Raw genomic sequence first — 25,848 nt, forward strand, 5'->3', positions numbered from 1 at the left:
TAAGAGGCACTTTCCAGTGTTCCTATGGCAGGCTGGCTAATTTTTTTGGGTCAAGGGTTATAGTCACCTTTTGCCCAATCTCTGGGAGCTACATGCCAGAAATGGGTGTGCCACCCCACACTGTTATATTTTCAACACTCAGGTATAGCCCCCACTCCTCAGCTAATCTATGCAGAACAACTGAAGAGGGTTTTTTCATCTCTTCCCTATCATCATACGATCAATCCGGGGACTGGCTGATTTATACTCCCATCAGGGTTTAGACCTCTGTCTCTCTCTCTCTGTTTTCCTTTTTGCCGCTGCCACCAAAATGTGGGGCCTTGGAGGGACCAGAAAAAATTCCTTCAAGGGTGGATCAGGCAACCTGGATTTATCACTTAGTGTTGCGTCCAAACACAGCCAGAAAGAGAATAAAATATTACTCTTCTGGATATTTTGCCTATGTTGAAATTGAACTAGGAAGCATGCCTTCATGTTCGTGTAATATATGCACACTTATTTTATAGCTAATTATAGAAAATACAGCATTTAGTAACATAGTTTTTAATCTAAAAATTTTGAATACCGCTGAAAACATTTTAACAACAATTTCTTTCCATGTCATTGTACAGTTACCCTTCATCTTGTAGATACAGCACCAAACAGTTCTGCACAATTCCTTTGCAGTGGAATGCTGTGATTGAAAGCATGCTGTTTCATTGCGTCTTTTGTTTGAAATAACAATATGAGCTCTGTTGCGTGACTGATGGCTTAAGACACAATCTTTATGTTATATCTAAAGATCATGCAGGCAGAACCAAAATCAAATTTGACACATACATTCAATAGTAAAGCTGCTCACATACTGATATCCAGTCTTGCGTTTCTATGGAATCTAATCTGGGGCACATTCCCATATACACTTTAAACCTTGTGACTCCTGAAAAGTTATAAAGGCTGAGAAGGAGTCAAAATGGTTTCCATTATTTTACAAACTCTTTTATCTTCTATTCTAGGAACTGAGAATGAAGCTACTGCTATGGTTTCAGTGGATATAAACAATATTGTAAGAATTATTTTGTTCAATACAATGCTAAATACAGTAATAGAATCATCTCAGCCAGGTATGGAGAAATGCTGGCCCTCCAGATGTTGTTGGACTCCAACTCCCTGGCCATTGACCATGCTGACTGGGGCTGATGCACGTTGGGATCCAACAACAAGAAATTCCTAGCTTCCTCATCTCTGATCCAAGCCATCAGTATTACCAGCTTAGTGCATCACTCTGTGCAATAGTGCTCTAGTGTGCACAACGTAAGCTTTAGAGAGAAATATTTGTGTTTTATGATACCATATATGTGATTTTGAAGTTCTATCTTTAGATAATTTATTCCTTAAATGTATTTTAACCCTACACAATGCAGTCCTAATCATGTCTACACAGACATAAGTTCTTTTGAATTCATTGGGGCTTATTCCTGTGTAAATGGGGTCAGGATTGCAGTCCTAATTGCCTTCAGATTAAATTACTTTTTACCCTCCATAAGGGACTGGCCTGCTGTCATGTAAACAGAAAGTGTTCCAGAAAAAATGTTCTGGCTCGCATAGGAGCTGAAATATCATCCCCAGTGATAGTGGAAATAAGGGGCATAGGAGGCCCTGGGGTGGCAAGGGAGAAGGATGGTGACCGATCTTGCTGGGTCAGGAGGTGATACTAGGTATGAGGCACGGGAGGAAAAGGGAGTTTGGTAGGACCCACCACCCCAGGAAAGATGGGGATATGAAAGCAACTTTCTAGCTTAAAAAAGTTGCAGTGGAATGATTGACAAAAACAGAGCAATTAGTAGGTTCATAGAAATGAACATGGAACAGTTCTCTTATCTTAATTCCAGAACTTTGAGAGCACTGAATTTATAAACTTCTGCATCAAAATATCTCTTATTACTCCACCTATGTATGAGTACAAGTATATTTGAAAACATTATGCTTCTATTTGGTTTCTGGTTTTGTTCTCTATAGTTAGTAGAGTCTTAATGTCTGAATATTCATAGCCTGAGGAAGATGATATTCTCTCTAGTTGCATTTCATTGAAGCAATGAATCTGTTGGTGAGCATGTAGGGGAGACTCATCAACCTAAGAGACAGAACTTAGTAGTGTAGGAATTCACTCCCAGAGAGGATAAGAATAATAATCACATAAGTATATACTTAAATACTAAAAGCAAAGCTCTTTTTTTTACTTGTTTTTTTTCTAAATTCCCACTCCTCATTTCTATTATCCAACACAGACACACAAAACATTAAATTTATAACTTGCCCTGGGACCTGGTGGTGGTGGTGGTGGTGATGATAATAAATGTACACAAGATAACGCTTGTGCATTGGAAAGATGAAGAAAAGTGACTCCGAGAATTATTTTTACATTTAGCTTCAAAGGTGACAATTCCACAGTAAAGCGTTCAACACACCAATAGCATGAATCAAATTGTAATCCACACTTATTGTGAATGAAAAAATGTTGTGGACTGTTTTATATCTTTTAAGGGAGTATCTTCCATAATAACCTTCGTGGTTTTGAACTACCAGTAGATGTTGGGTGGATGACGACCTGGGATGTCTGTGAGATTTTTTATTTTTTCTGGTTTATCTGTAAACACTCAACAAAATTGTTGACCTGCTCTACTTTTTGTGTTCTATAATTACTAGACCTCATTAAGTATGAAATAATACTGTTAGGCTTGGTTTCTTATGAACCAGGAGCAGATTTTAATTCACAGAATGGGGATTTTTTTTTTTGCCTTTACCTTCCACTGCAGCCTCTTGCATCTCCCCAAAGCCACCCATGAGGGTTGGGGGACCCTGTGGAATGGAGTGAGATGCCATGAATGAGACTGTAGCTGAAGGGGGGATAGGAAATTGGTGGCCTATTTGAGCAATTAAAAGTGTCTTTCTTCTTATGCTACTGAATTGGAGCCATAAAATAAAAACCTTCTTGGCTGGCTGTGTACTTGCTGCATTTAGCGTTTTTGTTTGCCGCCCTGGGCTCCTGCTGGAAGGAAGGGCAGGATATAAATCAAATAACAGTAATAAATAAATGTTAGTTTTGTTTAGTTTTTGTTTTTTACTGACTGGGTTTCATGACTATTTCTATAAATTTGCAGGTTTTAAAAAATAAATTATAGGAGTTAATACTTCTGGTACAAATGCTTGGTACCTAGTCATCAGTTCATGAAATTAGTGGTAAGCCAGATGTGTAAAGAACTGAGCTTAAAAAATAGTGCTATGAGGGTTTAGTGTGACAAAACTGAAAAATTAAGAGTTTTCTGACATTCATCTTGTTCAGTTTCCAGTCCTAAAATCTCCCTTTCCTGTACGTCAGCATCTGTAGTACATTTCACCATTAGTCCTAAGGCCAAGGGAGCCAATAGTCTCTGTCAAGGCTATAATACTGCTCTTCTGGCAAGCGTCCAGCAGGAGCTGGATAGTGATATGGTCTGCACAGGATGTCTCATCTTTGCCCAGAACCTTTCATGGTCATGAGATTGGACTGCTTTGAGTAGGCAAACAGATAATGTTTTTAAGAAATGTTGTATGTAGTAATTAGAATATAAATATAAAAGAAGGAAACTGTCATGTTTAGGGAATCTCCTAATTTTCTGTCTGACTCGTAGGAGGTAAGCAGAGTTGGTACAGTACAGTACTGTAATGATCAAACTGAGTCTGATCCCTCGATAGTCTTTATTCTGCACCCTCTGACATTTCCTAGGGAGGGAAGGAAATGTCTCTTAAAGAAATGTGGTGCTTGTGCACCCTTCACATTTTTCATCTGTGTATCCTTGTATATAGGAAATAAACTTCAAATCTGCTTTTAAGATATTTAATGGATATTTCATGCAAGCAGTTATGCTTATATATGTTAGTTTTCTTCTCAGGAAATGCAGCTGGGTAGGGAAAATTGCTTAAATGTTTTTGTTGGAGAGATTTTAAAGAAGATTAAACAAATTCATAGAAGATTAAGACAGTCAGTGGCTACTAGTCCTGATGGCTATACCTCCAGTATCGGAGGCAGTATGCCTCTGAATATTAGTTGCTTGGCAACATGAATAGGAGAGAGTTATTTTATTTATTGAATTTATATCCCATCCTTCTTCCTGAAATAGCCCAGGGCAGCAAACATAAGGAAAACAATTGAACAAGAAAAAGAACTGAACATACGAAAAAGTTAAAAACATTACAAAACACATTACAATTAAAAACATTCTACAACACAGTGAAAAATATTCTAAAGCATCGTTAAAAATATTTTAAAGTACCATTTAAAAAAAATCTTTCATCACTGATCTTTTTGTGCTATTAGTGGGCTTCCTAAAAGTATCTGGTTTGCCACTGGGGAAACAAAATGCTAGAGTAGATAGGCCTTTGGTCTGATTTATCGGGGCTTTTCTTATGTTTGTTTAATTATTTAAGTAACCTTTTTTTAGACCCATGGAAAAAGTCTATCAGGGGCCACAGCCAATGGCGGACAGAGCTAGAACAAACGTTGGAGCCACCTCTTTTCTCTCTCTTGCCACCCTTCACCCTCCCCTGACCCCCAAAATATCTGAACAAATTCTTCCTGATGTGTTAAAGTTAATTTATGCAGTATTTTGATACCCTGGAAACTGAAATCTCATGTAATGTTTAAAATGAATCTGTCACTCATTGCTGTATATTGACCATCTGCACGTAATCTTCTCAAAGATTCAGCTAAAAATATTATGGATCTCTGAAATAGGAAGACCATGAATCAAAGTTGGTTGTGGCCATACTCAGCCAGAACTTTGGCTGTGAGCTGATATGATCCACATGTTCCCAACCCCTGATTAAGCTTATAAAACATGTAAATAATTTTTGGAACTTGGAAAAATATAACTGATTATATGAAAATGATAATACTATTTTTAGTTCCACACCAACTAGAATTGAGTTTGGTTTCCATTGCTAAATACATTTGAGTAAACTGTCAAGGAAAACTCAGCCTTTTCCTTCTCCATTTCCTGCCTGTCATAAACCCCAAATCTGGGGGCATTCTGAAGTGGTAGTCAGTTTCTTTTTTGGAGGCAAACAGTAACATGAAGTATATGAACAATGAGTCGTCTTTGCGGAATTTGAAATAATTGCAGTATTGAAGAACTGGTTGAGCCTTCCAGTATTTTCATTATGAACTAATAATTCTGAAGTGATTAAAGCTGGCTATAAAGTGTTCTTTGTGTAGGGACCTGGCAAAGAGTGTTGTAGCTTGGCAGTAAGATTTTTTTTTTTTAAAGTACATTAAAATGTATTTGAGATTTATCTTGAATTCGACAAACGGAGAGAAAAGTAAACATGACAAATTAATCTTTACTTTGCAGTGTGCAATGGCTGTTCTTACACTTAAAAAAATAACAAAAAAGAAAAAAGAGTGGGATTACTCAACTCATTGGGGTTACATAAGGACAGAACTGCAGTCTTAGTTTTGCCTTGTTGTGGAATTTGCCACTTCAGAATAACTTCAGCTTAATTGTTTATTTTACTGAATCTGTCTGCCTAAGTGAGCCACCATCTTACTTCAGATCTCCAAAGAAATTACAATGGTTTTATTTGCTTTACTTTCTTGTGTTTCAAAGTGTGTTATTGTACATTTTTTATCTGATATGGGGAATTAGAGAGTCATGAAGAACACAGAATGCTGTAATAATACTATACTTCAATTTAACTATCTCATATATCTTTGTGAAATGCCAACAGTGTGCAAACAGACCTTCATACTTTGGGGGATGGGGTTAGAACATAAGAAAAGCCTGTTCGATCAGGGCAATGGCCCATCCAGTCCAACATCCTGATCTCACAGTGACCAACCAGATACCTGTGGGAAGCCCGGATTGGGACCTGAGTGCAAGAGCACTCCCCTCCTGCGGTTTCCAGGAATTGGTATTCAGAAGAATAGTGTCTCCAATTGTGGAAGTAGAAGACAGCCATCTTGGTTAGTAGCCATTGATACCCTTATCCTCCATGAATTTGTTTAAACCTCTTTTCTGGGTTGTTCAGGAAAACCACTGGGTTTATTGATAGTAGATGCAAGAGGCTTTTCCAGGACTGCCCCTAAGAAACTGAGGAGAGTGGTTATTAGGGAGAGGGCATTATTGGTGGCAGTGCTCTGCTTATGGAATGCTATCTCCAGAGAGGCTTGCCTGGTGCCCATGCAATGGTCTTTAGGTGCCAGATGAAGGCCTTTTTGTTCTCCCACGCAGTTTAATTATAATTCATTATTTATTTAGTTTATATCCCACCCTTTCTCCCAGTAGGAGCTCAGGGTAGCAAATAAACATTTTAAAACATCATAAAAACAGACTTGAAAATATATTAAAACAAAACATAATGAGTATAGACATTTGATGTGTTTAGATTCTTGCACGAAATAATTTCCCTGCTAGTTTTATTCTGTTTAAAATTTTTAGCTGCTATGCTTATAATTATTTTTAGATGGTATTTGGGTGTTTGTATTATTTATATTTAGCTTTATTGTTTTACTGTTTGAATTCTGCGTTTCGTCATACTTTTAACCAGAGAGCAAGGCTATATAGGAAGTATATACATTTAATAAAATAGTGTTACAATTCTTTTAAAAGATAAAAAAAACCTGTTAAACTGTGTGTATAGAGAGGTGAACCTTAAACTCCAACAGGTATACATAGTACTCTCAGAGCATTAGGTCTGAGCATGCTCTAGCTATGGAACATTTTGGGAAAATATATAGACCAGGGAAGATGGTCTCCTACCCTCTCTTAACTAACCCTTTCCATGGGGGTCTTCATCATTTAAATTCACTTGTGGTTCCAGATGTATCAATAGTCATGAACTCTCGCCAAGCACCGATGGATTAGGATTGGTGGTAATGAATTGGGCCACTGTCTCCCCGTAGCCCAAATGGAGACTGTTGAGCACAAGGATCTGCCCCTTCTGTGAGTTAACTGCTCCTCCACCCTCACCTATATCTAAATTGGTGTGGACATTAAGGCAAGGCTGAGCATTCGCCATGCCCGCAACTTCCCTGCCCCTTTTTTCTCTGTGTTGGCATAATGGCAGGGAAACAAGAAGCTTTCCAAGTGAATGGCTTCAGTCTAATTTTAGCTTAATGGGTCATGAATTGATTTGTATATAATTAAAACACATTACTTTTAGAAATCTGGTGCTTGCATTTGGCAAGAATCATATATACTGATAGTGAATTTATTCTCCAAGTGCTGATCCTTATGTAGCCAAAACAACACCATCCCTGCACAAGAAGGGGTTAGCAGCAGGCTTGGAAGAACCTTACAGTTTGCAGTACAAGAAAATTTTAGGGCTCATGCATATATGGTGGTCTTGCCCTCATGTCTCCACATTTTGGGATCTGATCTTTAACCACATCTTGTAAATCACTAATCAGACCATTCAGAAGGCCCTGCCCATCACTCCTTCATTGGCAGCTTATTGTTTTCTTGATAGTAGCTATGACTATTTCAGCTGGTTGGAAAACCTCAACTGACTTTGCTCTAGGAGTCTGGTATAGGCAAATATGGCCTATAGGTTTTGCTGAAAAGTTAACGCATAACCTAAGGTTAAGAAGGGGTCAGTTCAAACCTGAAGCATTTGAAGTGGTTTGGTTCCCTTTTATAACTCTAGGGCAAAACCCTGAGTTGGGGGACTGAGCTTAGTTGTCACAGAACATTGAGTGCCTGGTGGGCAGAAATAAATTGAAAACCAGCTCAGGAAGTAGGAACAGAGTATCCTGGAAAAGGCCACGGCTGGAACCCTGAAGAACTAAAGCAGTTCATACTACAACATTTTGTTGCAGGGCCCACTTAAACTACTCATTATACAATAATTCTGACTTGAAAATTAGTATCAAAGAACAAACTTGAATAAATATTTGAAAACCTTGTATAGTTTGAGCTTCTTATTGTTTTCTTCCAATCATTTATGATTTCTACCATCAATTATTCAGATTTCTGTGCAATCATGACAGCTAATTTTTTTTAGAAATGAAAGCTGGATTACTAGTGAGCTCAAAGAACATACGATGCCTAACATTATTTACATCACAATACAGTAGTTAAGTAACTGCCAGAACCAAATGCTGCAATAAACCTGGAACTGCTACATTCAGTGTTGTTCATGTGTTCTTGTGATGGTAGGGTTGCTGCCAAAAACTGCTTCTGTGTGAAAAGACACTGTGGGACACTGCTTAGAGATTTTTAATATTAAGTAATAAGTAAATAAAAACCTCCACATGGCTGCTGAGAATGCATGGGGTGTGTGCTACATTGCTTAATCCCCATTATAAGGTATAGTCAGTTATAGCATCACATCTCCAGGGAGGGCTTTGATGATAGCTTGGGAATGCTTCATATGATTGGACAGATTTATGTGGTAGACGAGACATGTTTTTTATAGGAGCATGGGGACTCTTACCATTCTGCATCAGTTTTTTATGGCAACCATCGTCTTTTAAGTATACATGCAGTGGAAGTGAACATAAGAAGAGCCTGCTGGATCAGGCCAGTGGCCCATCTAGTCCAGCATCCTGTTCTCACAGTGGCCAACCAGGTGCCTGGGGGAAGCCCTCAAGCAGGACCCGAGTGCAAGAACACTCTCCCGTCCTGAGGCTTCCGGCAAATATGAGAAGAATAGATTTCTTAAGCAACGGATACAAGAAGATGAAATCACACCACTAGTGACTTCTTCCAGTCCATGTTCAAAAAGTAGAAACTGTCTTACTGTTGAAATATGACATTCCATTCCTTTATTCTTCACCTAATACTGTTTTGCAGTAGATGGATGACTAAAAACCTTCATATAAGTAATACTAAAAGGAGTCTGTAGCAATGAGGACTATTGTAGTACTATGTTATCTGATGAAACTGTTTAGAAACCAAATATAACTAGGGCCAGATGAAGGAGAAATCTACATTTGAAGTGGTTTATCCAGCCATGTTAGTATTGCAAATAATTCCTGAGAAGGGCAATCATTTCTCTGCTACCTGGCCATTTCCTTTCCCCACACATTCTTCTGTCCTTTTATACTTTTTTCCTGCTCTTTGCCACTCTGCATGCGGCACAAGTTTAGTCTCCTCAAAGGTTGTGAATTAGGCTTGTCTTATAACCAAGCAGTAATCCGATTTAATCAAGTACATCCTCCGTTTTTTTCAATTTCTCCAAGTAACATGGGCAGAAGAATCCACCTTGTTGGAGGCCAGCAGGAGTGAAGCCAGCGAAGGCAGAACTGGTGGAAGGGGCTGCCACTTCCAGCTGTCATTCAGGGGGAAGGATGCTGGCTGCGCCAACAGGGCACAGCAAAAGGGAACAAAATACATATTTCATTCTGCCACCCCATTTCCCAGTGTACTGGCTGCTGGGACGGAGCCAAATAGGACCTGGATGTGGTAGAAGTCTCCTCTCTGCTCCTCCCCCCAACATGCCCCCAGAATGCCCTTTTTAGGGTCTCCAGACTGGGCTTCTCCAGTGGATGCCAGGCTGAGCCGGCTGCTCTATGGTAGTCCTGCTGCGGTGCCAGGAGGGGGGGGCATCTGCCGGCATAGCCTGGCTGAGCTGGGACCCAGTTGGCTCAGTCAGGGATCCATGGCATCCATCTCCCCTCAACCCAGTGTATATATGACTTGGATTGCACCCATAGTTCAACAACTACTAGCAAAATATGGAATTCCTCATCTTTATACTTCATTTGAGAATCTTTTGCTGCAGATGGAGTAAAGAAAATCAAAGAGCTATGTAATTCTAATTGAAAAAAACAGTTACAACCAACTTATACAATAAAGTGGGGGAAGCATTTAATGAAACACCAACAAATAATGCAATGGTGTGAATGGGAATGACTATTCAAAACCATACCAGCTATCAAATGCTTTGGAAGACTTTTTTTAAAAAATCAACATATCAGTGGTATTTGACTCTACATCGATTGAGCAAAATATTTCATAAAAGCATGTTCTGTTGAGGATGTAAGAAAAGTAGAGCTAATTATAGACATATCTTTCGGAGTTGTACTAATATAAAGGTTTTTTTTGGATTACAGTATTGGATATAATGCAGAATGTCTAGGAAATAGCATTAACAGCCAAACTAACATACAAAGAAAAGCACAAAATAATCAACAAGACAAATGTATTGAGAAATGGGCATTGTTGATTCAATTTTGGAATGATAAAATAATAGATAATATTTTTCCATATAGTTCTGTCTCCCTTGTTTAAAATATATATAATTTTTCTCCTCTGCCCTATAATTAAGATTGTTTTTCTTTTTTATTGTTCTTAGTATTTTTTTTCCTTTTGTATAAGGCAGATTATAACATTGTGATGTTGAAGTAAACCATGTTATTTAAACCTGTCAATTAGCAGAAAGAAGGTTGTTTCTGAGTATTAAAAAAAAGTTGTGAACTAGGTCTGTGAAAAGGGAAGGAAAGCCATTCTCATGGTCAGGGTAAGGCTGGTTGTTCCCCTTTGCCAGTTTAGTATCCAAGCCTTGTCTCTGTGCAACAGCAAGGGGAGTAACAGCCAACCCCTTGGTAGTTGTGGTGCTGGCCGTTTCTCCCCTTATTATTTAAGAGGTATAACCCATTCCAGAATGGAGAAAGAAGGCACTTGTTAAACAGTGCCCAGTAAGTAGGAGAACTAAAAACAAAAAACTGCAGAGATAGGGTGGCTGAAATAAGAGGACAGAGTAGGTAGTGTACTGAGAAACAAGAACCTGGTAGGTGGAAGCTGATGTGTTAAGACAAAATAAATATATAGAGATGGAACGTGAAAGGTGCTGTGGAAGAAACTGCACACAAGGCCTATAAGCAGGAGAGACTGTATGTTGGAAGGAAAAGAGACAGGACTCCTGGGCTTGCAAGAAGGCTAGCTCAAGGGTTGAGGCAATTTAAGGAAACAGCAGAAAAAGCAGTGGGTTAGAAAGCAGGGCCTAATTAAATATGGGTGGTGGAAAAATGGGAGATAAGGCAGAGACAGTGAGGTACTGTGATGGGGGAAGCTGCACCTGGTTAAATTCTCCCCAGTGCAAACTCTTATACTTACAGAAGCCTTCTCAGGTTGTTGACTGACTGAGCTTGAAACAGGGAGAAGCTTGATTTTATTTTGATTTGGACTATTCAGCCAAACCTTTGATTGAAGGTCTCTGATTTCTGCTAATAACTGTTGTAGCCATTGTTCATATAAGAACTCCTGATAAAAAAAATAATGCCACCAGTACAACAAGCAGCAGTTGTTTCTCAAAGGTAACTTAGGTGCTCTAGTTGTATCCAAGTTTTTTTTCCTGCTTTAGAGAACACTGGATTAATGCCATAGTGGGGAACAATAAGTGTAATTGTAAAAGATAATGAGGAAAAATATGCATCTGTTTTATATTGGTCTCTGCTTCTCGACATTGCACTTCATTTAGATACCTGTGCACGTGCTAACTTGAAGATAAAAAGTTAATATACAATTTAGTAATTCTCTGCCAGGAGCAAAAGAGCTCACCACTTTCTCATTTACTATATTGGTCTGAAAATAGGCCACACTTTCCCCCAAATATGCCCTGTATGATCTACGCTTATATAAGTAGAGATGCCATGACTTAAGATGAGACCTCAGCAACTGCATGGAACTTCGCTATGCTTTGGTAGTTTTTGTCAAAGGATCACCCATCCTTCTCAACAGATGCCCTTGGTTGGTGACTTATTCATTGTGAGATGAGTCTAGAGGTTGCAGATATTTTTTAGATTACTCACTAATAGGCAAAAAAACCTTGCGGTTTAAGAATGTACCTATAGCCAACAGATATTTCTATCCAACTTTAAAAATCAGGGAAATTGGGCGGCTATAGTGAATGCACTAGAGAAACAGGAGACCTGACCTCCTCTCTGAGATATTGTACTGCCCTACAAATTTGTAAAAATGCAAACAATTTGGGTTGGTTTTTCACAGTCCAATCCACTTCCTATGTAGCTTAGAAGAATTTGGTACTGTGCTTCTGAGCATATGGTGAGTGGTGGTAATACCTGTCATCTCCAAAGATGGAGAATTACATTGTTGGTGTTCTTACTTTGCTTCGTTCCTGTGTTACTACTGTTTCTACAGAGAATCTAACCTAAAAAAATTATATTTCTCATTGTTCTTCCTAGCAATCTGTGTCAAATTTATTTTTATTGATTTCAAAGTCTTTTTATTGGTCAAGGTCATATGATGAAGATAGCCTTTTGTGTTTCAAACTAGAGGTTGTGTTCTATTTCTATTTTGGGTACGTTAACAGTTGAATCTGAAGCTGCAGTTTGATGTAAAATCAGACTGATTATAATATGTTGCTACTTTTGCAATGACTCTAGCTGTTGGAAAAAACAAACTAGGCCTGCCCAAGATGCATGTGTTCAGCCTGCTATGCTTAAATTACTCCACTTAAGGAAAGGTGGGCTTGGTCAATTAAAAACATAGAGCATACCTAGAATTTTGCTAGAATATATTTCACCTCCCACAATTTTATCTTGTGCAAACTGAGACAACTTCTCATGTCCATTGGAGGCTATTCTGCAGAATAGTCAGTGCCATTATTCCACAATAGTTTTTGGAGGTTGTTTTAGTGTAAATTTTGCATAGTGTTGCTGTACTTCACATATTCACAGAAACAGAAACAAAAGTAAAAGGATTGATCATTTGCATGCTTATTGAATTCAATGGGATTTACTCCCCTGTAACGTTTAGGATAGGTGAAATTGACCATGGGAGATGGGGAGGGGAGGAAGAGGAAGGGCAGGGGTATGGGAGGAGGAAGGGCAGGGGTACTGTAGGGGGGAGAGGAGAGGGGGGGAGCAGGCAGGATGGGGAGCAGAGGAGGAGGGCAGGTTTGATCATTTGCATGCTTAATGATCACTAGAAAAGACAATAATGCTGGGAAAAATAGAAGGGAGTAGAAAAAGAGGAAGGCCAAACAAGAGATGGATTGATTCCATAAAGGAAGCCACAGACCTGAAAGTACAAGATCTGAACAGAGTGGTTCATGACAGATGCTCTTGGAGGTCACTGATTCATAGGGTCACCATAAGTCGTAATCGACTTGAAGGCACATAACAACAACAACAATGCTTAATGAGTTCAGTGGGATTTACTTCTGTGTAATCATGCTTAGGATAGGTAAAACACCATGAGGGGTGAGGAGAAAAGGGAGGGGGAGAGCTGGAGTGGGCAGGGGAGGAGGAAGAGGGAAGGAGGGAGGAAGGGAGAAGAGAGGGGAAGGAGGGGAAAGGCAGATCTGATCATTTGCATGCTTGTTGAGTTCCATTGAACTCATGGAGTAAATCTCATTGCCCATACAATCATGGTTAGGATAAGTAAAACTGACCATGGGGGAGGGGGAGGAGGAGGGGAGAGCAGAGAGGAAGGAGGAGGAGGGAGGAGGGGAGGGAGGGGTGAAGAGAAGAGAAGGAAGAGGAAAAAGGGAGGGCGTAGGAAGGAGAAGGGAAGGGCAGGTTTGATCATTTGCATGTTTATTGAGTTCAGTGGGATTTACTTCTGTGCAAATGCTTAGGATAGGTGAAACTGACCTGGGGGAGGGGCAGAGATGGGGGAGGGGGGGAGGAGATTGGGTAGGTGGGTACTGAGCAGAGGGGAAGCCCCTTTCCTTTCCAAAAGAAAAACATTGTGAACAATGTCATTGTTTTTCAGGGTTTTCCCCACCTTTTTATTATACACTAGGCACATGTAGTCTCCCACCCAAATTTAAACCAAATCTGTCCCTGGCCATATCCACACCAGACCTTTATTTCACTTTAGACAGACATGACTTCCCCCAAAGAATCTTGGGAAGTGTAGTTAGTGAAGGGTGCTAAGAGTTGCTCGGAGACACCCTGTTCCCCTCATAGAGCTTCAGTCAGAACAGCTAACTGTTAAACCACTCTTGCCATTAGTGCTCTGTCAGGGAAATAGGAGTCTCCTAACAACTCTCAGCCCCCTTCACAAACTACACTTCCCAGGATTGTTTGGCGAAACCATGACTGTCTAAAGTGAAATAAAGGTCTGGTGTGGGTGTGGCCCCCTGATTAGCCAGGCTAAACAGCAGTGAGTCTGGCTTTTAGAACACTGATAGTTGGTTTATTTATTTATTTATTTATTTATTATTTCGATTTATATACCGCCCTTAGCAAAAATAGCTCTCAGGGCGGTGAACAAACAAAGTAAAATACAATATATCATAATAAAAGACCACAAAAACATATACAAACAAACAACAAAAAACATGACAAAAACGAAATACAGCACAAATTAAAGAAAATACAGATTAAAAGATTAGAAAGGTTAAGAAGATTAAAAGATTAAAATGCCTGGGAGCATAAAAAGGTCTTTACCTGGCGCCGAAAAGATAGGAGTGTAGGCGCCAGGCGTACCTCTTCGGGGAGGCTATTCCACAATTCAGGGGCCACCACAGAAAAGGCCCTAGATCTGGTGACCACCCTCCGGGCTTCCCGATGGGTTGGTACCCGGAGGAGGGCCTTAGATTCTGAACGAAGTGAACGGGTAGGTTCGTAGCGAGAGAGGCGTTCCACAAGGTATTGAGGTCCCACGCCGTGTAAGGCTTTATAGGTCAAAACCAGCACCTTGAATCTCGCCCGGAAGCAAATAGGAAGCCAGTGCAGACACGCCAGAATAGGTGTTATATGCGAAGACCGACTGGTCCTCGTCAATAGTCTGGCAGCCGCGTTCTGCACCAGCTGAAGCTTCCGAACTGTCTTCAAGGGCAGCCCTACGTAGAGCACATTACAGTAATCTAATCTTGAAGTTACCAGAGCATGAACAATGGAGGCGAGGTCGTCCCTGTCCAGATAGGGGCGTAGTTGGGCTACCAGACGAAGATGGTAAAATGCATTCCGTGCTACCGAGGCCACTTGGGCCTCGAGAGACAAGGAAGAGTCGAAAAGAACCCCCAAACTACGTACCTGTTCTTTCAGGGGGAGTGTAACCCCATCCAGAACAGGGTGAACATCCACCATCTGAGCAGAGAAGGCGCTCACCAACAGTGTCTCGGTCTTGTCTGGATTGAGTCTCAGTTTATTAGCTCTCATCCAGTCCATTATTGCGGTCAGGCAACGGTTCAGCACATCAACAGACTCACCTGAAGAAGATGAAAAGGAGAAATAGAGCTGCGTGTCATCAGCATATTGATGGCAACGCACTCCAAAACTCCTGATGACCGCACCCAGCGGCTGCATGTAGATGTTGAAAAGCATGGGGGACAAGACCGACCCTTGGGGGACTCCACAATGGAGAGTCCATGGTGTCGAGTGATGTTCCCCAAGCACTACCTTCTGGTGACGATCCGCGAAATAGGAGCGGAACCACTGCCAAGCAGTGCCCCCGACACCCAACTCCGCGAGTCTCCCCAGAAGGATACCATGGTCGATGGTATCAAACGCCGCTGAGAGATCAAGGAGAATCAACAGAGTCACACTCCCGCTGTCCCTCTCCCGACAAAGGTCATCATACAGGGCGACCAAGGCTGTTTCGGTGCCAAAACCGGGCCTAAAACCGGATTGAAACGGATCTAGATAATCGGTTTCATCCAAGAGCGCCTGGAGCTGGCTGGCAACCACCTGTTCCAAAACCTTGCCCAAAAAAGGGACATTCGCCACTGGTCTATAGTTGTTCAAATTATCTGGGTCCAAGGAGGGTTTTTTTAAAAGAGGTCTCACTACTGCCTCCTTGAGGCTACCGGAGATTACTCCCTCCCTCAAGGAGGCATTAACCACTTCCTTGGCCCAACCGGTGGTCCCAGCCCTGCTAGCTTTCACTAGCCAAGATGGGCAAGGATCCAGAACAGACGTGGTTGCCCGAACCATTCCAAGCACCTTGTCCACTTCCTCAAGCTGCACCAACTGAAACTCATCCAATAAAGAAGGACAAGGCCGTGCTCCGGACACTTCAATAGATTCATCTGTCACAACATCAGAGTCAAGATCCCTGCGGATACATGCGATCTTATCTTGAAAGTGTCCAGCAATTTCGTTGCAGTGGGCTTCAGATGTTTCCATAGTATCGTGGGGGCCAGAGTGTAAAAGCCCACGCACGACTTTGAAAAGCTCCGCTGGGCGGCATAGAGATGATCTAATAGAGGCAGCAAAATAAAGCTTCTTTGCTGTCCTTACCGCTTTTGTATACAACTTATTGGTGGCACTTACCAAAGCATAATTGTATCCACTGGGAGTTTTCCTCCATCTGCACTCCAGCCTCCTCCTCTCATGTTTCATCGCTCTCAACTCCGGGGTATACCACGGAGCTGTATGAGCTCTACACCGGAGGGGGCGCGCGGGAGCGATCATGTCAATAGCCCGGGTCATTTCCGTATTCCACAGTGCGACCAGGGCCTTGACAGGAGCACCGGTCCTATCAGCCGGAAAATCTCCCAGAGCCCTCTGAAAACCTACGGGATCCATCCGGCTCTGGGAGCGGATCAACCTAATAGATCCTCCACCCTTGCGGAGGGAAAGAGCTGCTGTAAGTCTAAATCTCAACAAGCGGTGATCTGTCCATGACAATGGGGTAGATGAAAAACACCCCACCACCAGATCACCATCTCCATGTCCAGTGGCGAAGATCAAATCAAGAGTATGTCCCGACACATGCGTTGGGCCGGTAGAAAATTGAGACAGCCCCATTGTTGTCATGGAGGCAGTGAAGTCCTGAGCTGCGCCAGATAGGACAGCCTCAGCATGGACGTTGAAATCCCCCAGTACCAAAAGTCTAGGGGATCTCAACAGCACCTCCGAGACTACCTCTGTCAGCTCAGCTAAGGAAGCTGTTGTGTAGCAAGGTGGATGGTACACCAACAGTATTCCTAGTCCGTCTCCCTGGCCCAATACAAGGTGGAGACATTCCAGACCAGTCGCCGTCTGGACAGGGTGCCTGGTGAGAGGGAAAGAACTCCTATAGACCACAGCAACCCCCCCTCCCCGGCCCTCAGATCTACCACAGTGCTGAACCAAATACCCGGGTGGACAAAGCTGGGAAAGAGCAACTCCCTGATCAGCCACCCAGGTCTCGGTTATACATGCCAGGTCGGCACCCTCCTCCAGAATTAAATCATGGACAAGGGAGGTTTTGTTATGTACCGACCTGGCATTCAAAAGCAGCACTTGGAGATCCGAGAGCTGGCAACAATCCTGTGGATATGAGGAGAACCGGAACAAGGCACAGACACAATTTGTCTGAGACGAGTTCCCCTTACCTGGCCTGTTCTCCTCCTAACACCATACCTCCCATTACCCGTCACTACGTTGATTGGGGCCCTTGGTTGATTGGTTCTTACTGAGCATGCCCACGCTTATCATTGACTCCAATGCTAAATTTCTTAAATTAACATGGCTGATTTTTAATTAATTTCAAGAAATTATGAGAACTCCCAAAAGCTCCCAAAGGGGTCTGGATTTTTTTGTCTTTTTTATACTTAACTCTCGATTCTCTCTGTCTGTTTTGTGTGTTGCCATGAAAATTTAGAGGGTTGTTAAGCCAGCGTTTCTGAGTTCAGGATTATAAATTTTATAAAGTTTTGTTTAGAAATGAGCTTATGGGAAGCAGCAGTATGGCAAGGGGGTATTTTCAATTTAACATTGTGGAATGCAAAAAATCAATGCTGGCTATAGTATACAGCCACTCTTATGGCTGTATAATAAAAAGTACTGGATGGTGCTGGATTTACAGTATATATTTTTCCTTTCAAGGAGATCTCATTTTAGAGTTGTGGCCTATATTTTGGGACAGCTTATATTTAGACCAATATGGTAATGTTTGCTCAGGAAGAACTGGATCTTGATATGCTGACAAACAGGAATGAGTGCCTAATTCATGCTCCCCAGTCCACAGCTCCTGGTTTATTTAATTTATTTATTGAAATATTTATAAGCCACACTTTTCATAAAAGCATACCAAGGCAGCATTACAACATACAAATACAACATACAAAAAGAATTGAATTAAAAACCAATTAAAACATTGTTAAAAATAATAAAGGCATCCATAAATATTGCATTTGTTGGAAAAGACAATTCATATTAAAAGGCCTGTTTGAAAAGTTAAGTTTTCAGGAGATGGCTGAAAGAAAGAAGGCAAGGTTCCTGCCGAACCTTAGTTGGTAGGGAGTTCCACAGGGCAGCGCCCTCCCACACAAAAGGCTTGGCAAGGTAAAGGTTCTGTTCTCTCTTCCTGTAATTCTAAATTCCTTCTCTTCTGACCCCAGCTACATGGCTTGCCTTATCATAACCTGCCCCACTTTGCTGCTTACCACCCCCAAATTGTTTTACTGTTTCCAAGTGCCCAGTCAAAATATTGCTTGATTGTGTGCCCTGTAATTGTCTGGTAAAATGGCCAGCCATTCTCAGCTGAGGCTAGTAGAGATTAAAAAAAAAAACTTTTCTCCACTTTTTAGCTAATAAGATTTCCAAAACCACATACAAAATACTAAAAAATAAAACAATAAAATTTAAATACTACAAAATAAAACAGAGCAGTTAAAATTCCATTGTAAAAACATCTTAAAAATAAATCTAAAAGGCCGAAGCGGATAAAATGTCTTCACCTGGTACCAAAATTAAAAGGTACCACAACCAAGAAGGTCTTACCTCTGGTGATCACCCACTTCACCTCTGATTGTTGGGATATTTCAAGAAAATCCTGGAAAACTATATTAATTCTCTAGCAGGTTCATGTTAGAATAGGTATTCTTTTAAGTAAATAGGTTCTAAGCCATTTAGGGTTTTAGAAACCAGTACTTTGAATTGTGCATAGGAATGGACCAGGAGTCAGTGCAGTTGTGTTAAAAGTGGCAAGACGGATCTTTCACCCGGTCTCAGTTACTCATCTAGCTGCAGCATTTTGAACCAAATGCAGTTTATGAGAATACTCATCAAAGGTAGCCCCATGTATAATACCTTGCAGTACTCCAGATAAGTTATTTTAAATCATGGATTTCTGAGGCCAGAATATCTCTGTCCAATGAGGGTTACAGTTGAGGTACCAGCCCAAGTTAATGAAAGGTGCTTTATGCCATGGGTGCCATCTGGACCCCACTGACAAAGCTGGATTTAAGAGCATTTCCAGACTGCAAGCATTATCTCTCAGAGGGAGTACAGCCCCTCTCCAGCACTGGCTGACCACCACCTCCAAGGTCAGACAAGCCACCCATGAACAGTACTTCCATCTTTAGAGTAAGCTTCAGATCACCTCAAATCCTTAGATGAACTCATTTAGCAGTTTCAAGCAGATGTTAAATAGCAAGAGGAATAAAATAGACCTCTGCAGTACACCATAGCACAACTGCCTTAGGGCAGAGAACGAGCCAGCCTGTGCCACCTTCTAGAACAACCATCCAGATAAGAACAGAACTGCTGGAGTATGGTACTTCCCGTTCTGGACAGCCAATCCAGAAGGATACCATGATGTCAAAAGACTCTGGAAGGTCCAGGAGAATTAACAAGATCACACTTACAATATATATATTTATTTGTATTAAGTTATCCATTAGTGCTACCAGAACCGTTTCAGTACCCAACAGTAGATTACAATGGATCCAGATAATCAGTACCATTCAGTGAATAGAGTTGTTTGGCTACAACTTTGCCTTTGAAGGATGTATTTGTGACTGGTCTGTAGCAGTCCTCAGGACCTGTGGGAAGATTTCTTTAGCAGTAGCTCTATGACTGCCTTCTTGCATCAACAAGGGGGCCAGCAGATGGGGCTGGGGGTCCATTGCAACATTTTGTTGCAGCTCCCTTCTTGTTGATTGTCTCTTTCACTTAGGTTTAAAATTATTTTCTAATGTACATTGCAAACGACCCCTACTTAAAAAAATAAAGATCCAAACAGCTGCCATAATTTTCCATTGCATTTTATAGAAAAATAGTGGCCCTTTTCTGCACACACCCTTCATAAGCTGCTAATTAAGTTTTCAACAAAACCAAAAACAATAGTGTGCACTGTTAGGCAAACCTGGAGTTATTTTCCCATCATTCTCTAATTTGTTTTAGTCAGGTTGTTTCTGTATGACTGAACTTCACAATTTTCCACACACCCTCAGTAATTAATAGGAGGAACTAATTAAAAAACCCTGGAAAGTAAGTGCAATAACAGAACTTAAATAAAGCTAAGAAATGTCTCAACCTATTTTATTTTGCTACTACTGCACCACTTAGTTAAATACATGAAAACTTTGGTGCATGTTTTCCCATTGTATGCCTGTTGTTTAGCAGTCTGGGCAACTAGAGTCTTATAGTTATTCAAATAGGCAAAAAATTACCACCTGTAATACAGGCTCTCACCAGCTTAACTCTTCCTCATGGGTAAGGACAATTGTCATACATTGCATGACTTCTTACTGCCTTCCTGTCAGGATAGTAGACGTGTAGCATCTGTTTTCTTAGGCTTGCATCCTAACATCTCGTCATCTTGTGCAAAACAAAAGGGGGACAGAGGTTGACTTCTTAAATATGGCTTGCCACTAAAAAATAAACGGAAAAGGCAACGGTAGGCTATAAACTGTGCTGGTTGTTAGGAGCTGTCCCATACCCCTGGGGAAAGGACACATCATAGGGGCCCTCTTCTGTGCCTTCCATGGGGCCCATCTGGTAAGGAGCTCAAAATAAAGGCACCAACTCACATCAATTCAGTTACAGATCTGGCTTTATTACAGAAACGTTACTTCACATTACCTGCTGAGGGCCTTGGTTCCTCCCAACCCCACATCCTTTAGCCAATTTCTTTTTCTTACGGCTGCCTCAGTGTTCCAATGGAGAGTTTTTCCTCAACACCAACAGGAGTCTTAGGCCTCAGTGCCCTTGGCATACGGGACTCCTATGCCTCCCCAGGATTCAGGGGGGCTAGATAAGCCTGGGCTGCCAGTATCCCTGCTCAGGCCACACCCAGTAGGGCTTAGGAGGGCAGCCTGGTGAAGGTCTCCCCCAGCGAAGACCACCTTTCCCCAAACTAACCAGAAGCCAAATTTGCCCAGCGTCTTCCCTGTGTCTCCTCCTTCCCTCTCTTTAAGGCCTTTTATATCTTCCCTGCATCCCCTCACTTCTAAGCCCGAGCAGCTGGGCTGCTTCTCTGCCATCAGGCGGCTGAGGGAGAGTGCCCCACCCTTCTTCTCTCACAGGTGGAATCTCTAGGCAGTGCCCAAATGAGGTCTCCTCAGAAGTCACTGCCTGGGTGTTGTCTGCTGGTGAGGATTTGGGCAAGCTTAAGGGGCCAGGTACCAGCACAAGACTGGCGAGCCCTGGCAGCCCATCACTGGAGCTCACTCTGCAACTTTTCATTATTTATTATATTTATACTCTGCCTTTCTAATACATATGTATTATTCAAGGTGGCTTTCTGTTGCTAAAATCATAATAGTAAAATACAGCAACAATGAAAACATAATGAGACAGCCATGTAATCTCAAGCACAGTCTTCAATAATGTCATGTCAACCTAGTAAGCTAAAAGCCAGTGAAAATAAAAATGTCTTCACAAGCCAGTGAAATCAGAGAAGAGGCCATCTGAACCTCATAGGGTAAGCTGTTCCACAGTCCTTGTGCAGCCACTGAGAAACCCCTAAATCTTACACCAACCAAACATGCTTTCACCATGGATGGAACATGGTGAACAATTTCTCAATTTGATCTTAAAGAGTGGGCAGGCAATTCCTCAGGTATCTTGGACCAAACTTTAGGGTTTTAGAGGTAACACCAACACTTTGAATTGTGCCTAGAAACAAATTGGTAACCAGTGCTTGTGTTGTAGGATAGATGTAATGATGATCTCAGGGGCAAGTGCCCGCTAACCATCAGACCAACTCAGTTTTCTTCAAAGGTACGCATTGCTGTTTCCAGGCACAATTCAAGACATCAGCAGCTTCCTTGGTATTAGATGAAAAGGAGAAACAGAGAATATTGATAACAATGTATCCAAATCTTTGGACACTTTTTCTGGTTTCATAAAGATGTTAAACAACAGAGGATATAAGACTGAATCCTGAGTGGCATCATACACCAATAACCAAGCCCTCCAACATTGCCTTCTGATACTGACCCTTGAGAAAGGCTAGAGCCAGTGCAAAATGCTGCTTCCTAGGCTGATCCTTTAGAGGCAGCCCAGAATTGTACCTGGGGTCAATCGTATTAACCACTGAGAGATCCAGTAGAATGAAACTTCTATCTAGTTACTGGCTTAGATGGTTTACCAGGGTGACCATAGCAAAACTGTATCCCAAAACTAGACCTAAAGCCAGAATGAAATGGATCTAGATAATCTGCTTTTTCCAAAGTTCTTTGGAGCTAAGACACCACCACACACTTAAATACCTTGATCAAAAATTGCAAAGTTGAAACTGATTACTAATTATCCACTGGTAGAGGTCCAAAGAAGATTTATTCATTAAAGGTCTTACAGCAGCCATCTTAAGGTTGGGTGGAATTCTACTACCCTTCAGAGAGGAATGAGATATTTACCACTCCTGATCTGCTTGACCAGACCCCTCTGGCTGACATAATCAAGGATCAAGCATAAAATGATGGATCCCACATTCCCACAGATCTTGTCCACATTCTTTACTTGGGACACAGGGAGCCAGTGATGACCCCTCCCTTCAAAAGCTCCTTGTGATAGTATATACAGTAATATAACCTCTTCCTCCCATGTATCAAAGCAGCTGAGCTGTTTCCTGTTTTGCAAAGCAGGCAGAACCATCTTCTAGCATCAAAATGGGAGAATGAGAGGTTCTGTTGTGCCTTCAATGGGAGCCCCAAGGGCTGTGCCTATGCTATGTTGTACTGCCTTTGCATAGCCAAGTATGGGATTGGGTTGTGGTTGTTGTCATTATTATTATACAACAGCACATTATACACATCATACTGATAAACCATACCAGATTTTACAGAAACTTAAAATGCGAAATTCATGAGGCTAAATCATATAATAGTTCTAATTAATGCGATTAAAAAAGACTAAAACAATATAATAGTATATTACCTGCTTACAACTAACCTGTTTTGTTTTTATGCTTTTATGACAATCCTGAACTAGATTAACAGAACATTGTGAACCCATAATATAAGTTTGGTGGTAACCAATATTTCTTACAATACTCAATAAACTTAATCCAATTACCAACCATAATATTATCCTGTCTTTGTTCTTTTAATCTAATGTAATTCATTAGTTTGGCCATTACAACAAAAATCATTGTTTTTAATGACCATTTTTGAACTGTGTATTGAAATTAAATTGTTAGTAAAAAAAAAAAAAGTTTAAAGGAAAGTAATCTGCATATACTTCTGAAGCAGATTATAATTCATGATTATAGGTTTGCTTATTATTCTACAGCTTTATCTTTTCATAAAGAAGTAAATGAGATAACCATGAATCTGTTTTTCAGGCAAAAAGTTCTTCTTCCTAATGAAAACATTCCAGTTATCATGAATACTTATTTCAGTCAAAAGGTTGTTAAAGAACCAACAGAGATGGATAGGCCACATCTTCGAGAGCCATTGCTTACTAAAAGAAAAATATCTTTGGCTTGGATATTCAGTTTTTCCACAGTAAAAGACAATTGGCCTCAAGCATCTGCAATTAATCAGGTAAAGTTTTATTTTACATTTTAACACTTTGTAGTGAGTTGATGAACAGAGTTTTGGAAACAATGCATGCAAAAATGCCCATGTCCTTTTTGTAGCCTTTATTTGAGCATGCTTCAGTGTTTGCCAGGGAATAACATTCACATCAATATTTTACAAGCAAGTTTTTTTCTCACATATTGAAACACTGAACTGATGTGACAGTTTGCTGTAGCCTCACTCCTGCACTGAGTATTGCTATCATATATTCAGCAGATTAATGTTCACCTTGTTTGGAAATAAGAGACAGTGAAAGGGTTGTTGGATGCAACAATATTTTGAGGAGACTGGTTGTAGTCCTGAAGGGAGTACTGAGCTGCAGAGACCTTTTTGTAATATGTGAAAGTTCCTAAAAGAGGGTACTCTACTAGTCCACACCTTTCCTATATAGAACTTGAACCGGGTGCTTATGGATTTGATAAATCCCTTTGAGCTTTTTAGTTAAGGTTTCCTGAAATGAACTTTCCTTTAAGAGAGTTCTGTTAACAGCCACCACTTCTGCTGGGAGAATCTCTGAGCTTCTTAGACTGTCCATTCATATTTATGTATTTTTTATAAGGATAATGTGCCCAGACTTGGACTCATTCTAATGAAGATCAGTTCAGTAGATCTCAGGAATTGGTGTTGCCTAATTTCCCCCCAGCCCTATCTGTCCCAGCAAAAGGAGGACTGACACAAGCTGGATGTCAAAAGAGCCCTTGAATTCTTTATGGAAAAGGACAATTGATATTAGCAATATTCTGTGATGTCTTTCATAGGTAGGAAGGTACCCATGTATACTTTTTGTCTAGGTGAATACAGTTGTTTTGTCTTGCTATGGCTATAGGGAAAATGACACAGCCTGGAATTACTGCTTAGTTTTGTGAGAGTGGCAGCTACTCTTGAGAAGAACTAGCATTTTGGAGTTAACCTTCCTTGAGATCTTGCCAGGCTGCAACATGGGAGTCTCTTCACACTTACACCAGGCATCATAAAGTGGATTTTTTGTTGAAAGGTGCTGCTTTTGGATTGGGGGGGGGTCAGACATAGCCGAAGGAGATTACTACTTTTCCACACCTGTTCTCCCAGAGACAAAAGAGATTTTTACTCACCAATATATCCTGTTCTTCTAAGAGTATAGACAGAGGGTAGTCTGTTCACTTTTCAATAAGTCTTTTCTGCACCTATAGATACATGATGAAGTGGAAGGGGAACAGACAGATTTCTTGTCTCCATGTTATGAGTTCTTTTTGTTTTGTTCCGTTGATTGTTACACACAGTGCAATCATGTGCATATTAACTGAAAAGTAAGACCCACTGTGGTCAATGGGGCTGGCTTCCTAGTGTGTGAATAGGATTGTAGCCTTATTTTTTTGTGACCATGATTCTGCCTTTCTCTGCTCCCATGTTTGTTCCTGATGGGGGTGAGTGTCTTCTGCTTGGCCTGTTGTTGTCTAGGAAAGCAGAGATCATCTCCCCCTAATGAGGTCAAAGGCTGACTCTACCAACCAGGAGGAGGTATTAAACTGGATGTCTTTGCCTTTGAACTCCTAAAATGGCAGTGGGTAAATCTCCCCCCCAATTTTATTCCCTTGGGGTGATATGTTGGGACGGTAAATGCTGGTCATGGGTACAGCCAGAGCCTGTGATGGCCACAGCTGAAGCCAAAAGTGTTCTGGATTAAATAATCCAGAATAAAGACCGCCGTGCTTAACCATGGCTACCTTAGATCAGAATCCTATGTAGGTCTACTCAGAGCAAAGATTGCCTTGCTTCACCATATTTACCTCAGATTAGTATCCTATGTGGGTCTCCTCAGAGCAGAGGTGATCCCCACTATGGTTGATGGTGTTACTCACAAATGAGCATACAGAGGATTTTGTTTAATACACCAGTCCTATACAATTACTGCTCTGGAAAGGAAGTGAAAATAATTCCTTTCTGATATCAGTGTGCGTATACATACAGTAGGTATATGACAGACCCTTACCAATTTGTTCTTGGAAAGCTGGGAGGGGCTTGTTTCTCCAGACCATTGTTGTTGTTATGTGCCTTCAAGTCGACTACGACTTATGGCGACCCTATGAATCAGCGACCTACAAGAGCATCTGTCATGAACCACCCTGTTCAGATCTTGTAAGGTCAGGTCTGTGGCTTCCTTTATGGAATCAATCCACCTCGTTTGGCCTTCCTCTTTTTCTA

General features: G+C 41.1%; 1 protein-coding gene across 3 annotated transcripts in view; it reads left to right on the top strand.

The window, feature by feature from the left end:
• The window catches only part of SPIDR (scaffold protein involved in DNA repair), a 313,219-nt gene that overhangs the window by 191,263 nt on the left and 96,108 nt on the right, over window positions 1-25,848 (top strand). For all 3 annotated transcript variants that reach the window (XM_061598352.1, XM_061598345.1, XM_061598361.1), the window contains exon 9: window positions 23,430-23,631. In XM_061598352.1, coding sequence (XP_061454336.1) covers window positions 23,430-23,631 — 202 coding nt within the window. The remainder of the gene's footprint in view (window positions 1-23,429; window positions 23,632-25,848) is intronic.

This window comes from Rhineura floridana, chromosome 1 (genome assembly GCF_030035675.1).
Source record: "Rhineura floridana isolate rRhiFlo1 chromosome 1, rRhiFlo1.hap2, whole genome shotgun sequence".
Lineage (NCBI taxonomy): Eukaryota > Metazoa > Chordata > Lepidosauria > Squamata > Rhineuridae > Rhineura > Rhineura floridana.